Source organism: Hippopotamus amphibius, chromosome 6 (assembly GCF_030028045.1).
Source record: "Hippopotamus amphibius kiboko isolate mHipAmp2 chromosome 6, mHipAmp2.hap2, whole genome shotgun sequence".
NCBI classification, from domain to species: Eukaryota; Metazoa; Chordata; class Mammalia; order Artiodactyla; family Hippopotamidae; genus Hippopotamus; species Hippopotamus amphibius.
In genome coordinates this window covers 67,307,303-67,322,005 of record NC_080191.1, presented here as the reverse complement: position 1 = coordinate 67,322,005, position 14,703 = coordinate 67,307,303, and the positions used below count along the sequence as shown (strand labels likewise).

At 34.0% G+C, this 14,703-nt stretch overlaps 1 protein-coding gene across 5 annotated transcripts in view; it reads left to right on the top strand.

The window, feature by feature from the left end:
* Window positions 1-14,703, top strand: part of PHIP (pleckstrin homology domain interacting protein) — a 129,863-nt gene that overhangs the window by 29,548 nt on the left and 85,612 nt on the right. For 4 of the 5 annotated variants that reach the window (XR_009054225.1, XM_057738027.1, XM_057738028.1 and 1 more), the window contains exon 7: window positions 5,280-5,440. Coding sequence is in view for 4 of the 5 variants with exons in the window: in XM_057738027.1 (XP_057594010.1) it covers window positions 5,280-5,440 (161 nt within the window). In the remaining variant the exon portion in view is untranslated. Of the gene's footprint in view, window positions 1-5,279; window positions 5,441-14,474; window positions 14,510-14,703 lie in introns of those variants that run through there. The other variant, XM_057738030.1, reaches the window with a different exon arrangement.

Genomic DNA, 14,703 nt, shown 5'->3' with positions numbered 1-14,703 from the left:
TTATCACATATTTTTCTAATATCCTCAAAAAGGTAGTCACTAAGCTTATTGCAGATGCTCTTTTCTGACAGCTACCCATTTTTTTCCCCATGAAACTTGATTTAGATGATACAGATGTGTTTACAGATTTCCCATGAACTTAGTTCAAATGGTACAGATTTGTATAGTGAGGAAAACCGAGGTAAATCTGCTTTTGTTTATCTTTTTCTAAAATCATTTGCATGGAAAACTTCGGCCCAGCTGTAGGATGAAAGTACCATGTTCCTGGGTAAAGAGATGTCAGTTGTTTATAACTGAAATTAAACTTACATTTCCAACAGAATAGTTTTTTAAAACTTTTCAGTAGTTTTCAAATTAGATAATAATAAATCGAGAGTAAGATATTTTTAAAAGGGCACATGAAGAAGAATAGCCAGATAAATACTAAAATATCATTGATTATAAGTTTAAAATTTTGGTACTGGCATAGAAATAGACATGACATCAGCAGCCTAGCACAGACATATATATAAAAGATAATTTAATCACAATTTAATAGACTAGAGAAGGATTAGTTAGTGAAAAGATTGGAAGAACTAGCTGGTTATTTAGGGGGGAAAAAAAGTATCTTTAGAGACTAACCAGGTAACATACTAAAACTCCAAATATATTAAATGGTTAAGTGAGAAATTTAAACCACAAAAAAGTAAATGTAAATGGATATTTATTGTACCGTTGGCTGGTAGAAGAACCCTTCATATTAAACTATTAGAACAAGTTACAAAAGAAAAGAAAAATATTGATAGAATTGGCTATATTAATTTGTGAATTCATGAGATGTCCAAAAACAGCATAATATGAAAACCCAAGTATATTGTGGAAAATATTTCTGGAAGTATAACTTGAGAAATTGAAGTTGAGAGAGAGTACCTTGCTTAAAATCTCCACAGTTTCAAGTTTAAATACAAGTCCATCAAACTTAAAGCCTAGCTTTTATTTCATTAAGGAATATGGCATAGCTATTAAAATATGTTTATGAGGGAAATCTCTGCAAACTTTTATGTGATTACTTTAGGTGGTAGAGTTATGGAAAGACTTTATGTTCTTATTTCCTACATTGAGTATGAGTTAGTATTATGATTAAAGAAATAAATCAATTCTTGAAAAATAACTTGTGAACTAGGAAGAAATGCCTTGTGGGGGAATTTTATTTATCATTTTATTACCTAGAATGTATCCACAGAAGTAATAGTTAAGACCCTACTGCCTAGAAGTATCTAGTTATATACAGTAGTTATATCTAACTTTAAGAAATTGTGGGCCTTTTGTTTATCTTAGTAATTCTGTAGACTTGTGCATATAGACTTTGTTTCAGAAACTGTTCTGAGTGATTTGCTACAAATGACACTTTTCACTATTTTTCTGCTTTTCTCTCTTCATACTTCAGAGAAACTGATACTTCAAATGGATAACAGTGATTTCTGGAAGTTTCATTTCACTTTACTGGTCTGTTCACTCAGACAAAATTGAATAAATACTTTTACCTATCCCTTTCCCTCCAAATTAAGTAAATTTAGCAGGGCAGTTGAAATGAAAAACTATTTAGAGATATTTTGAATCTATAATCTGTCTAATAAAGAAATCCATTTTTGTTTTATTCATAAACCTAATTGTTTTATTGATGTGTAATTAATTTATTAAGGACACCAGATATATGTCATCAACTAAGTGCCAGCCACCATTGTCAGTTTTTAGGCTAATCAGGAAACAAAACAGCCAAAAAAATCCTGCCCATGTGGAGCTTATTATGTTGTAGTGGGGAGAGGCAGGAAATAAAGTGAACATAATTAGCAAATAAAAGGTGATAAGTGATGGAAAAAGAACAAATAGTAAGCTACATAGAGGGAGATCAGGAGTTATGGCTGCTGGTAGGGGAGGGTTGCAATTTTCAACAGGCTGATCAGGTTAGGCTTCATTGAAAAGGTGACAGATATTTGAGGAAAGGTTTGAAGGAGGTCAAGAAATTAGCAGTATGTAGGGAGAATGTTCTGGCCAGAGGGAACAGCCAGTGCAAAGACCCCAAGTCAGGGGCATATCTGGTGTGTTGAAAGGATGGGGGAGATTAGAATGGTTGTAGCAGACCAAATAAAAAGGGGTCAGAGAGGTAATGGGAGACAAGATCATGCAGGGTCTTGCTAGGATGATATATAAGGAATTTGATGTTTAATCTGGATCAAATGAAAAACACTGCAGTTTTGAACACAGGATTAGTACTATAGGGCAAACGGTTAGGTTGCTTTTAAAATTAAAATTTTTAAGTTTAAAATAAAAATTCACTCCTTACTAGAGGAGACGACATTTAAAGTGGCCCTGGAAGGTAAGAAAGAATTTGCCAAGTGAAGAAGATAGAGATTTGCTTTCGTAGGCTTAATTTAAGAGTATTTCCCACCATCGTACGTATGAAAATAAATGTAGTTTTAAACCAAAGTCATACATGTTACTTGATTTAAGGTTAAAACTATAATAATGTCATATAAAGAACTTATTCCTTTGTGACCTCTTATATCTCTTTAACCATGTTCGTTTTAAAAATTGATGTTGTAGTTTAATAAAATTTAAGGAGTTCCTATAATCCAAGAGACATTTCCTTTTTACTCAAAAATCCAATTAGTCTATGAACAATTTCTTCAGAAAGTGAATGATAGCCATTTGCCTTCCTGCCATAAAACTATAAATTTAATTGAACCATCTTGTGTTTCTTATTATTAACTAGGATTCATTTATATACTTTTTTATTTAAAAGGCTTTACACTCAGCTTTAGGAAATAATGAATAAGATAGAATTTCTGTCCTTTAGGTACTTAAGATCTGGTAGGGGAGATAAGACATGATGCAAATGGTATAGTAAGAGAAACAGTGAGTGCATTGAATGGGATCCTACAACATCCTCCTCTCTACTTTTATAAAAATTCTCTATGTATTTGACCTGGTCAGGCCTTCTTCAAACCCAGCCTCCTCCCTTGAACTTCAACTATTGAACCATACTTATATTTTCTTCTCTAAATTCCTGTATCAAATTTAACCACCAACTTATTACCTGAGAATTCTACATGCTGTTTTCTCTATATGGTCATATCTTTTAATACTGTTGTACAAGTTTGTAAATTGGTTGAGAGCAAGGACTCTGCTGGGTACCTTTTCCCTTAGGATGCAGTCATAGTATTGATATTTAGTAGTTAATTGGTAGCCAAGCATAACATAGCATAGTGTGGAATATAGTTTTTTAACTATAAATGTATTCCACTTACTGTTTTTTCTGAGAAGTTTTACTTGATATGTTGACTGTAAAGTAACAGTTTGAAAGGGATATTCTTTTTCTCAGTTGATTCTTAAAATGAAAAAGATTTAATTCCAGTTTAGGTAAAGATTCAGTAAAAACTACATTTAAGATTGTAATAACATTTTCTCTTAAGGGAAGTATTTTTTGCTTTATCAACTCTGATTTATAATCTTTTTAACATTCATCTAAAAAATTCTGACATGGAAAAGTGTCTGATCATCATTAAAGTAATAGTTTTGATGTTGTAGTTATCTCCAACGATCATATTTTTATACCTAAACAGTGTTAAATATTTTTATAAAATTTGCCTTTTTTGAGAGTTTTGTAAATTTTGAATGGAGGGAATTAAACTAAATCTTGGTAACACAGCACTGTAACATTTGTGTTATGTGTCTTATTTTTGTATAAACCAGACAATAAGTGAGATGTCATTGATCCTTAGTGTTTGGGTAAGATCATTTGAGTTCTCATTTGGCAGGACAGTTGATGCCTGTGGTTTTGAGTGATCTTTGCTCCAAATTAGTTTGGAGCCAAAGCACAGGAGGATGTCTTTCATCACGCCATTTCTTTGCATAAGGAAAAATGTATCAGGGTTTATTAGAAACTTATTGAATCACTGTTATTGTATAACTAGTATAAGCCTAAGTGTGCTAATTAACAACTTTCAACTTTGTCTTAGATATCCCAGATGTTGAAATAGATTGTATCATAGAACTTGTGCTCTAACAGCAAGAGATACACTCTATCAGAATATAAAATGATTGATGTAGTAAAAGAACATATAAACATAATGTAATTATTCTTTGAATTATTATTGCTTTAGAACCTGCAAAGTATTCTTCTACCTATCTCCTCACCAGTCCCCAAGATTTTCTTTTTTGCTTGCAAATATAGTGTAAGCCAAACATTTATTGTATGTGAATAAAATAATAAGCACTGAGCTTCTTTATGATACACCTGAGATATTTGTATTTCATAAACTTTAGGGCATAATTATAGGCTCTAAACCTAGGTTAAATAGTACTTTATACATATATTTAAGTTTTGGAGGAACTAAATTTAAGTGAGAAACTATAGTGCTTACTATCCAATGTAGATGGCAGTCACAGTGAGAAAAAAGAAAGCCTTGTATTAAAAGATAATCTACAGGTGAATAATGTGCCTGTAGGTCAGTCAGCATGTATTTATTGAGTTCCGTCTTTGTCTATAATTATTGGTAGAGAAAATAAGTACAGTAGTAACTTAGATGGAAAAGGACATTTTGGGCTTCAGTCAGCACATCAGGCTTTGGGGCAGGAGATGAATCTCAGTCATATCTTAAAAGATGGTTAAAATGGGTAAGGTGAAAAAGGAGAGCTATAGATTCTAGAAAAATAATCATTATACAGGTCTTTGGCAAGATCCCCAGTTTAATTATTTAAATTTAATTATGTAATTAAAATAATGCAGTGAATTATTCCTCTGTCTTCATTTGTTGCAGAGTTTTTAAAAACGTCATTCAGCGGGTCATGTTTAGAGCATTCAAGAATTGCTAGTTGATGAAAAGTAAAAATCACTGGATCCAGTTTTAACTGCTTTTGTAAGAAAAGCTATCTTACAGGGGCCTTTTAATGAAATAATGTCATATAAAGTGATTCTGGTTTTTAAAGAGCACTAGCCAGAGAGTAAAGAAGTCTAAGTTTTAATCCTAGCTTCATGCCTTACTTTGTGACTTCAGACAGGTCATTCAACTAAATTTGCTTCTTTGTAAAGTGAAGATAATAGTGTGTCTAACTTATTTCAGGTGAAATAATGGGCTTCTATTGACTACTTTGAAGACTTTTCATAGGAGCCATATACGTTAGAAAGCATTTTTATTTTTACCAACATAGGAGAAGTTGAAATATGTGAATTCTTAAAAGAGGATAATTAAGAAAAGTAATTTCTGAATTATACTTATTTCCCCTCCTTTTCTTGGTAGCGGATACTTTGTTTTCAAGGAAGCTGAATGGAAAATACAGGCTTGAGCGACTGGTTCCAACTGCAGTGTATCAGCACATGAAAATGCATAAAAGAATTCTTGGACACTTGTCATCTGTGTACTGTGTAACTTTTGATCGAACTGGCAGACGGATATTTACTGTAAGTAGTTTTTAAAGTATTATCTAATTCATATATGGAATTGCAGAAGCATTGCTTGTAGTTGAACTTTGAAATAAAACCTTTGTTTTTTCTTTTAATGAAAAATTAGAAATTCAGGTAAATTAGCTTACTATAACAGAAGGTTTTAATTGAAGTTAGACTTCAAGTTCGGAATGTTCTTGAAAGACATGTTGTAGCACAGTTACAGTTATATTATGGTCCTCATGGATACGTGTAATTCCCAGCATTATGTCAAATAATGCAGTCTGACATTTTTTAAAATGTCGTACAATAATTTTCATTCGAAACCAAGGGCATTTCACCCAAAGTGTGTTAAGCAAATTAGAGGAGTCTGAGAGATTTCTCTTAAAATAGTGATAAAAAAATTTTGAGCATATGTAACATATTTCTGTTTATTACCTTTTATCGTTAGCACCCCATTCTTCCATATTTCTCATGTGTTCAGAGAGTCTCTTTGGGTTTGTTACTGTTTCTTTTAACTTGTTGAATGGAGAAAAGTGGAGCTTTTCAGCTTTAAGTGAGAAAATTGCTTTTGGAAATATTTCAATTTATTTTTAGGTGCCTTAACTATTATATCCACTAAGGGTAATACTTACTACACTATTATGGTTGTACTTAAAATTAAATGCTACTTATATTAAATGCTGGGCTGAAGGTATGCACTCATTCACAGGGTTCCTAATTTTAAATGGGAAATGGACGTTAGCATGGAAATTCCTATCTCTGTCTTTGAAGAGAACAGCTGCGAATTTTATACGGTCACAGCAATTATAGATTGCTCTTTTAAGTAAATATGCTTGTAAACTGAGATTTATTTATATCTACTTTCTCTCCTTTCCCTGTACACCCAGTCATCTACAAAACAGCTAAATGGCAGGATGTGGGAAAGGGTTTCCATACATATCTTTTCCCTGGTTCTAGAATCCACTTCAGGCGTTTGCAGATCATTTCCTACGTTAGTATTCTCCCTTTCACCTTCTCTTTTATGTCTCCTGTTCTCTGTGAAGCAGAATAAAACTGAAATTTAAAAAGTTTCTGACAGGTTATTATTTTTAGAGTGGGAAACAATTATCCCTATATTTGCTAAAGTCCTTGATACACCTGCAACAGAAATTTACTCTCAAATGGTAATGAAAAACTACTTTTAGCCTATTTGAGTTCAGTATATTATTTAAATTTAGCTCTCAAAACATAAAGTAAATTTGGTATTTCTAACGTTTAAAAGAATTCTTTCAAAAATAATAATACGCTGAAAGAATGAGGAAGAAACATTACATTGTGTTTATACTTCATTTTGGTAAGTATTAAGTTATGCCATTGCACTGAGATTATAAAAAATATATATAACTTCTTACTTAATTTTTGATGTCTGTCAAGTACCTTGTGGGAATTTTCTTTGAAAATGAGAGGGATGGTAAGCATTTGTTTGTTGTTCTTTAGGAAGCATTGCCTGTGAGTTGATTTGAATTAGACACATAATCTACAACTTTTTGAGGGAAAAATGCAGTGAGACAATACGCTGTTGCTGTCTCATGAGTTTAGCAGAATAGTAAGCATAGAGTTGGGAGAGCACTCTGAACCAGGGGTTAGTAAACTACTATGCGTGGGTCAAATCCAGCCTGCCACCTGTTTTTATAAATAAAATTGTATTCAGACACAGGCTCCGTTGTTTATATTGTCCGTGGTTGCTTTTGTATCACAACAGCAGAGTTGAGTAGTTATGACAAAGACTGTGTGGCCTGCAAAGCCTAAGATAATTGTTATCTGGCCCTGTACAGAAAAATATTGCAGCCCTTGTTCTAGATGTTTAATTCTTACTTTTAAGAACATTTGATTTGGGAAACAGGGATGATATATGATGAGGAAGCTGTTTTGTGATTACTTTCCTTTAGTTGAAGATACACAAAATAAAAGGGAAGAAAATTATCACTGTACTATTTTATGTGGTCTTATCAAGAGTCTAAAAATGTTGCTGTTTTATGTACATGATGTAATTTGCTAATTGTGCCAAACTTAAAGCCTCATTTGTAATTTTTTACTGTTGATTTGCAGTTACAAATTCCAAAATGTCACCTTGTGATAAGAAATACAAAGATATGAGATCACTGTTATTTAAAATTTCTTTGTATTTTTATGATTATCACCTCAAGTGGAGTTAGAGTACATGCGTTATCTATTCATGTTGTTTTATTCCACTGGGAACACACTAGCTAATAGCTAATGCTTTGAAAACCCATCTTGAAAACTAATAGAATAAGACTTTAGGATAGTAGATTATGACTGAACAATGAAAGATTCCTGTGAGAGAGTGGCAAACTGTTGTTATTTATTGGACTAACAATTCAGTAATGGACAGCTCAGTATTTCCTTTTTACGTATTTGTTATCTTAAGACCGTGCACATTTATTATTAAGTTCTGGTGTTAGATATATTTGAAAGCTTTTTCCAAGGGACTTTTGAGTTCTTTCTGGGTAGGCACAGCTAGAAGCATTATAGTCCTGTGGTTAAGAGCATCAGCTTTGGCATTAGGGGGCTCTTAGCTCAATTCAGAGCTTCACCACTTCCTAGCAGTGCAACCTGGAACGATTACGTCACCCTTTCTGCAGTATTCTCAGTTCTTAAAGAAAGGAGGGCAATAAATAATAGCAGTACCAATCCCACAGGATTCTTGTGGGATTGCATGAAATAATTCATGTAATTAGTATAGAACAAGATATACAGGAAGCAGTCATTAAGTTTCACTTGCTGCTTTTGATTTTATAGATAGATTTAAGTACATTGTATCCATTTTATTTTCTTACCTAACTAAAATCTTATTTATGAACACTATTCAAGATTGAAACTGAAATCTTTGTGATTGATAAGTGAAATTCTATGTTAGGAAAATTTTCCCGTATTTTGTACTAGAATATTTTAATAATGAACGTTTTCCAGTAGAATAATGAGAAGAACCCAAGGAGGAAGATAGCATAATTACCAAGTCAGACGATTCCCTAATTCTCTCTTTTTCTTAGTTTTCTAAATTTTTTTACTTGATTTCAGAATCATTGCGTCAAATAATATTTACCAAAGTAAAGCACAGTTAATGAAATCTCTCAGGGGTAAGTCATTCTCTCATAAAAGTATGTTGAGGACCTTATAAAAAGATTTCCCCTCTTTTTTCAGAAACATAAAATGTATCTCTTCAAATTAAGGCAAAAGAGCATAAGCTGTTTCCATAAATTCAATAATGTATAATAAAGACTGTGAGTGCACTCCTTTAATGAACTTCAGTGTTTTAGGAGGCAGACACTGTTATAAATACTTAGGATATAGAAATGATAGACATAGTATTTGTCACTGGAGAGTTCGCGGATGGTCAACACACAGTATTGATACAGTGTGATAAGAAGCTTAATAGAGGCAGCACAAGATGCTGAGGTATTACAGGAGAGCGGTACCTCATTCAGTGTATGGTAGGAGATAGTAACAAAAACTTCCTAGAGAAGTGACACCTCAACTGAGCTGAGCTGGATATTCCAGAGTTAGGGAAAGGCATTTACAATCATTGGGAGAACGTAACATGCAATTGTGTATTATTGGAGATGACAGAGAATAAATATGGACCACTGTTAAGCAAGAGCTAGAGATGTTGTTGGAGGACAAAATCAAGATTCTTTTGTGACGTATGAAGGGGTTTCTTTCCTGAAGGCATGGAGCAAAAATGATGAATTTAAACAGAAGAGTGAGTAGGATTTCTCTTTTTAATGACTTCTTTGTAGTCATTACATTAGTGTAGAGGATGGATTGAAACTAAGTCTTTATACAGAGGTGTTGGTGAAAAGATTCTAGCTGTGATCCATGAAAGAGTCACAGTGGAAGTAGGGATGGAATTAACAGATTAAAAGTAGAATCTCTAGGATTTAAGAGGTTTGTTTGAATGTAGGGAGGAATTGAGGAGTAGTGTGGAATGACATGTTTTTTAACTTTTGTAAGACTGGTTAGAAAGTTTTGTCACTTACTATGGTAGGGATTTAAGTGGAGAAGTTTGTGAAGGTTGGGACATGTTGAATTTGAGATCCTTCCAAAGATTGCCAAATAGCTCAGCAGGTGATGGGAGCTCAGGAGAGAGAGCTAGGCTAGAAGATTCAATTTGGGAATCATTGGATTTGGAAATTGGATTATTTTACCTCATATATGTAACGTAAGAAGGCTGAAACTTCAACTTTAAAGCAAACTAAAGAGGAGTCAATAATTAAGAATGAGAAAGAGCTGCTTAAGAGGCCAGAGAAAAATAAAAAAAGAAGTGGTGTCTTAAAAGCCAAAGGATTAGTGTTTCAGGAAAGGTAGAAACCTAAAGTAAAATTAGAACTGAACAGCATCTTTTGGATTTGGCAAGGCCACTAATAAAAAATGTTTTATTTTAGTTTTAGGGATAGGAGTGAGATTGCAATGCATTAAGGAAGGATTGAAATTGAAAAATTAAAGAGATGATATAAATTAATCTTTCAAAAAGCTTGATAGTAAAAAATCGACTATTTTCTGAATGTGGTGTACTACCACTGTACATACTTTTATTGTATTGTATTGTCCTCTGTGTGGCAATGAATTTGCTTAGATGTCCATCTCTATTAAGTTGTGACCTTCCTAACAACAAAACCTCTTTTCTTAAACCTTTTTAGATCTGTAGTGCCTTACAGGGTATCCAGTGCATACAGTAGGCATACAACAAAAGATGAATGAATGAACCAGTCAGTTCGAGATACAGAAGTGAATAATGTCCTTTCTTGTAAGAAACTTCTGTAAGGGAAGATATATACAAAAATGTCTGTAAGGCAGATTCCCTTCCTTTGCTGTGCTTCATTTATACTGATCTTTTTCTGTGTTTCAGACTGGCACAGCTCATTTATGGCTTAGAGCCTTTGTACTAGCTATTCCCTTTCCCTGGAATTGTCTTCTCCAAAACTCCTGTGACTGATTCCCTTTTTAGCAGCTCTGGTCAAACACTGTTTTCTTAGAGACCCTTTCCTGACTGCCTTCCCTCCTCATATTCCATCATTGTCTATCACATTACTTTACTATATTTTTCTTATAATATCTATCACTCTCTGAAATTCTTGTTTTTTTAAAATTAACTTTTATTGTGTTTTACTGATAAGCTCCATGAGAACGGATAGGGCCTTGACTGAGTTGTTTATGACCACTGACTAAAGTAGGCACCCATGAGTTATACTGATGTAAAGTAAATGAATAATTGAGAAAGAAGAGAAAACTTATTTACACTAGAATGCCAACTGGTAATTGTAGAGAGAATGGTGGTTGGCAGCTATCAGAGTGGTGGTTGATTCATTTGTGTGTCATCGACGGAGGCTAAGACTGGTAGATGTTGGTTTGAAGATCAGCATATCTTGCGTATGTTCCCAAAAGATACCAATTTAATTAAAGGGGGAAAAATTGTAACTTTCCAGGAGAGAGACATGGGAAACACTAACATGACAAAATTATTAACTTCACTAGTGGTGGAATGGGTTGACATTGCATATCCTCTGAAGTGATACACTGAGGAAAAACACAGCATCTTGTCTGAGATTCCTACCAAGACAGTATGATCTGGGTCTGGTCATTAATAAACATTAGACAGTTTCAGGGTCATCCTAAAGAATGTAAGGCCTGTATTCTTTGTAAACTTCTGAGGACATGAAACACAGAGAAAGCCTCAGGAAATACTCCAGATTGAAGAGACTGAAATGACAACATAACTAAAATTTAACGTGTTGCTCTTTGCAACGCTAGGCCAAAAATGAAAAGGGAACATTGTCAGGATAGTTGACACAATTTGAATGGGGCCTGTGGATTGGATGGCAGTTTTATCAATATTGATTTCCCAGCTTATGTAGATGTGTGTCCTTGTTATAGAGGAATGGTCCCTGGGATATTTAGAAGTGACAGGGCATCAAGTCTGCAGCCTACTATTAAATGGTGCAGAAAAAAAGATTAATGGTGTCGCGTGTGTGTATGTGTGTGTGTGTGTTGTATGGAGAGAAAGGAAAGAAAGGTGGTGATGGAGCAAATGCAGTGAATTGTTAATAGTTGATGAATCTGGGTGATAGAAGACATTGGTACTGTTCTTGAAACTGCTATAAATTTGAAATGCAAAATTACTTTAAAAAAATGTATTTAATTATTTTTTATTTTTCGCTGCATTGGGTCTTCTTTGCTGTGCATGGGCTTTCTCTAGTTGCAGAGAGGGGGCTACTCTTCATTGCGGTGCATGGGCTTCTTATTGCGGTGGCTTCTCTTATTGCAGAGCACGGGCTCTAGGCGCATGGGCTCAGTCATTGTGGCTCACAGGCTTAGTTGCTCCACAGCATGTGGGATCTGCCCCGGGCCAGGGCTCGAACCCGTGTCCTCTGCATTGGCGGGTGGATTCTTAACCATTGCACCACCAGGGAAGCCCTGCAAAATTATTTTTTAAAAGTACATGGGAGGTAGCGTACAGATGATACTGTATATTCAGTAAGTTTGATAGTAATGGAAAGGAGAGCTAGAGCACGGTGATTTATAGGAAGATAACTTTTTGAAAAACTGGGTCAGGGGTAAGGAACTAGGAGAGCAGGTATAGGAGGAGATAATTGATGTGCAGTGGTCTTTATGGAGGATAGATAAATGAATAAATAGATAAAGAGCAGTTTATTTGGACTATTTAGAAAGATGGATAATTAGGTTTACAGTGAACATATTCTGCTTTTCAAAGTGAAGTATTTTATCTGATTAGAGTCTTCGTTAAGGAATGGAACTGGGTTCTAGAGGTGAGTAATAAAACCTGGTAATAGGGAAAGAGTGATGAATAGGGGGGAGAAAGGATCGCTGATTAGCCTTAGCCTTCCAAGTAAACAGGAGTTATGCGTTTGCAGTGTTGCAGATTTAGTGTGCTTGTCTTCTTTTCAATATTGATACTTGGCATCTGGGAGCAGGATAAGAGCAAATGATGGTTACCTTGATACAAGGTTAGTCATTGGTGGTTTAGGTGGACAACGGAGTGAGAAAATTTGGCGTGTGTTGAAATGATTGACACTAAAGTTTAGGGTAATTTGTAAGGGAAATGAAATAGAGATCTGATAGATTGGTAAGAAAGAAAATCAGTGGCCTCTTCTTGAAAAAACATTGAACTACATTTAAATTACAAGCAATTTTTAGCTGCCTGAATAGGCTACTTTTTAGCTTGAAAAGAAAATATTATAGTATGCATAACTATATACATGATGTTTTTAACATTTAATTCTGTTTGTTCTGATGACATCAAGAGGTGAAATCTGGCTCATAAGCTATGTAGCAGTAGCAAGAGAAATTAGAATTCTCTTTGTTGATTCTGCAAAGGACTGCCAAATTCTCCAAGACACTATAAATTTAAAATTCACCTAATTTATCTTTATGTCAAAGTAATCTTTGATTGGTCTGTTCAGTTGATGCCTCTTTTTAAGCAGGGAAAGGTTTACAAATCTATTTTTTAGTTTTAAGGTCGTCTGAGCAGAATCAACCTGGTGTACTGTTGCCAAACAAATGTGTGTGGTTTTCTGCTCACAGAAGTCAACAGTTCTTTGTCACTTCCTCTTCCATCCTGTAAAGTACTCTTCTCCATCAATGAATAGTTCCATATTTGTTACCTCTAATCTTCTAGCTTTTAGTTTAAATAAGTACATATATACATAAATAATTCAGTTAAGCTCTTTAAAACTTGTCTTCCAGAAACTTTCAATTTGACTTTAGGTTCTGCTTTAGTTTTTACATAGAATTTAAATGATTGAAGGCCCTGTGTCTGAAGTTGTTTCATAAAGTTTTCATATCAGTAGGTAGGACATTTTTTTGTAGATTTTAAGGAGAATTTTAATACCCAAATGCATGACAAAGTAGAAGGCCATGTCACAGAGACCTGTGGAACTTTCCTTTACCAGAATACCGAAAGCAAATGTTTACTATGTATATATTGATTGCTTGGGCTTTAACTCTGGAGAATGTCAGCATCTGTTTTTATTTATCTGAAATTTGCCTCTCACACTTTTTAAAAAAAATTTTTTTTTGAAAGGTTCTCTTTATTTTAAAAAATTTTTTTTTCTATTTATTTATTTATTTATTTATTTATTTATTTATTTATTTATTTATTTATTTATTTATTTATTTATTTATTGGCTTGTTGGCTCTTAGTTGCTGTATGCGGGCTTTCTCTAGTTGTGGCGAATGGGGGCTACTCTTCGTTGCGGTGCACAGGCTTCTCATTGCAGTGGCCTCTCTTGTGGAGCGTGGGCTCTAGGCACGCAGGCTTCAGTAGTTGTGGCTTGTGGGCTTAGCCACCCCGAGGCACATGGGATCCTCCCAGACCAGGGCTTGAACCCATGTCCGCTACACTGGCAGGTGGATTCTCGACCACTGTGCCTCCAGGGAAGCCCTCACACTTTTTAATTTAAAGAAACTTTGTAGTTTCCAAAAGGGATTTGCAAAATTGAAACTTCTTTTGGATAGACAAAATAAATGGGAATTACCTGCTGTGTAAGAGATCTAGTTGTATGCTGGAAGTAAAGGTCATTGGTGCCACCATTTCTAGAGTCTCCTTAAAAGTGTTAAAAAAAATAACAATTCTAGAGTAAATGTCTGATTCAGTTTCCTTCCTCTGTCCTAAGCGATGATAGTTTTAAAGGCACTTAGCTTTATCAGTTTGTGTGTGTGGCTTTAGGTGTGGCTATGGAATAAGAAAATTTGTATAGAGTAATTTACATTCTTAAGTTTAGGCAAATCTAAATTTTGTTTGTTCCACCCTTTATCAAGCCTTTTCACAAATAATATCTTTACTGTTGTTTTTTTGGGGATAGAAATAAGGTATTCTTTTAGCTTTCTTGGCTTTATCTTTGCATTAACAAGATGTCTTGACATTTAAGAGAAAGCACTGTAAATTTGGTATATCTCATTTTGTTTGGGGATTTATGTAAGCTAATGCTACATGTTCTTTTTGTTATCCTTATACTAGATTTGATGTAAACAGACAAATGGTAACATATTAATGAGCACTCTTTCATGGTAATTATGACAATTTTACATTACTGAAAAGTGAAACTGATGATCCACTGCTGTCTTATATTTGCTTGGCATTAAACACTAGCTTAATATTATAATTTGATTTAAAAATGAATTCCAAAAAAGCATCTTCAACTTTCACCAGCTCATGTATTTCTTAAAACTTTTTGTGGTTAAAATATTGTAGTGACTATGTC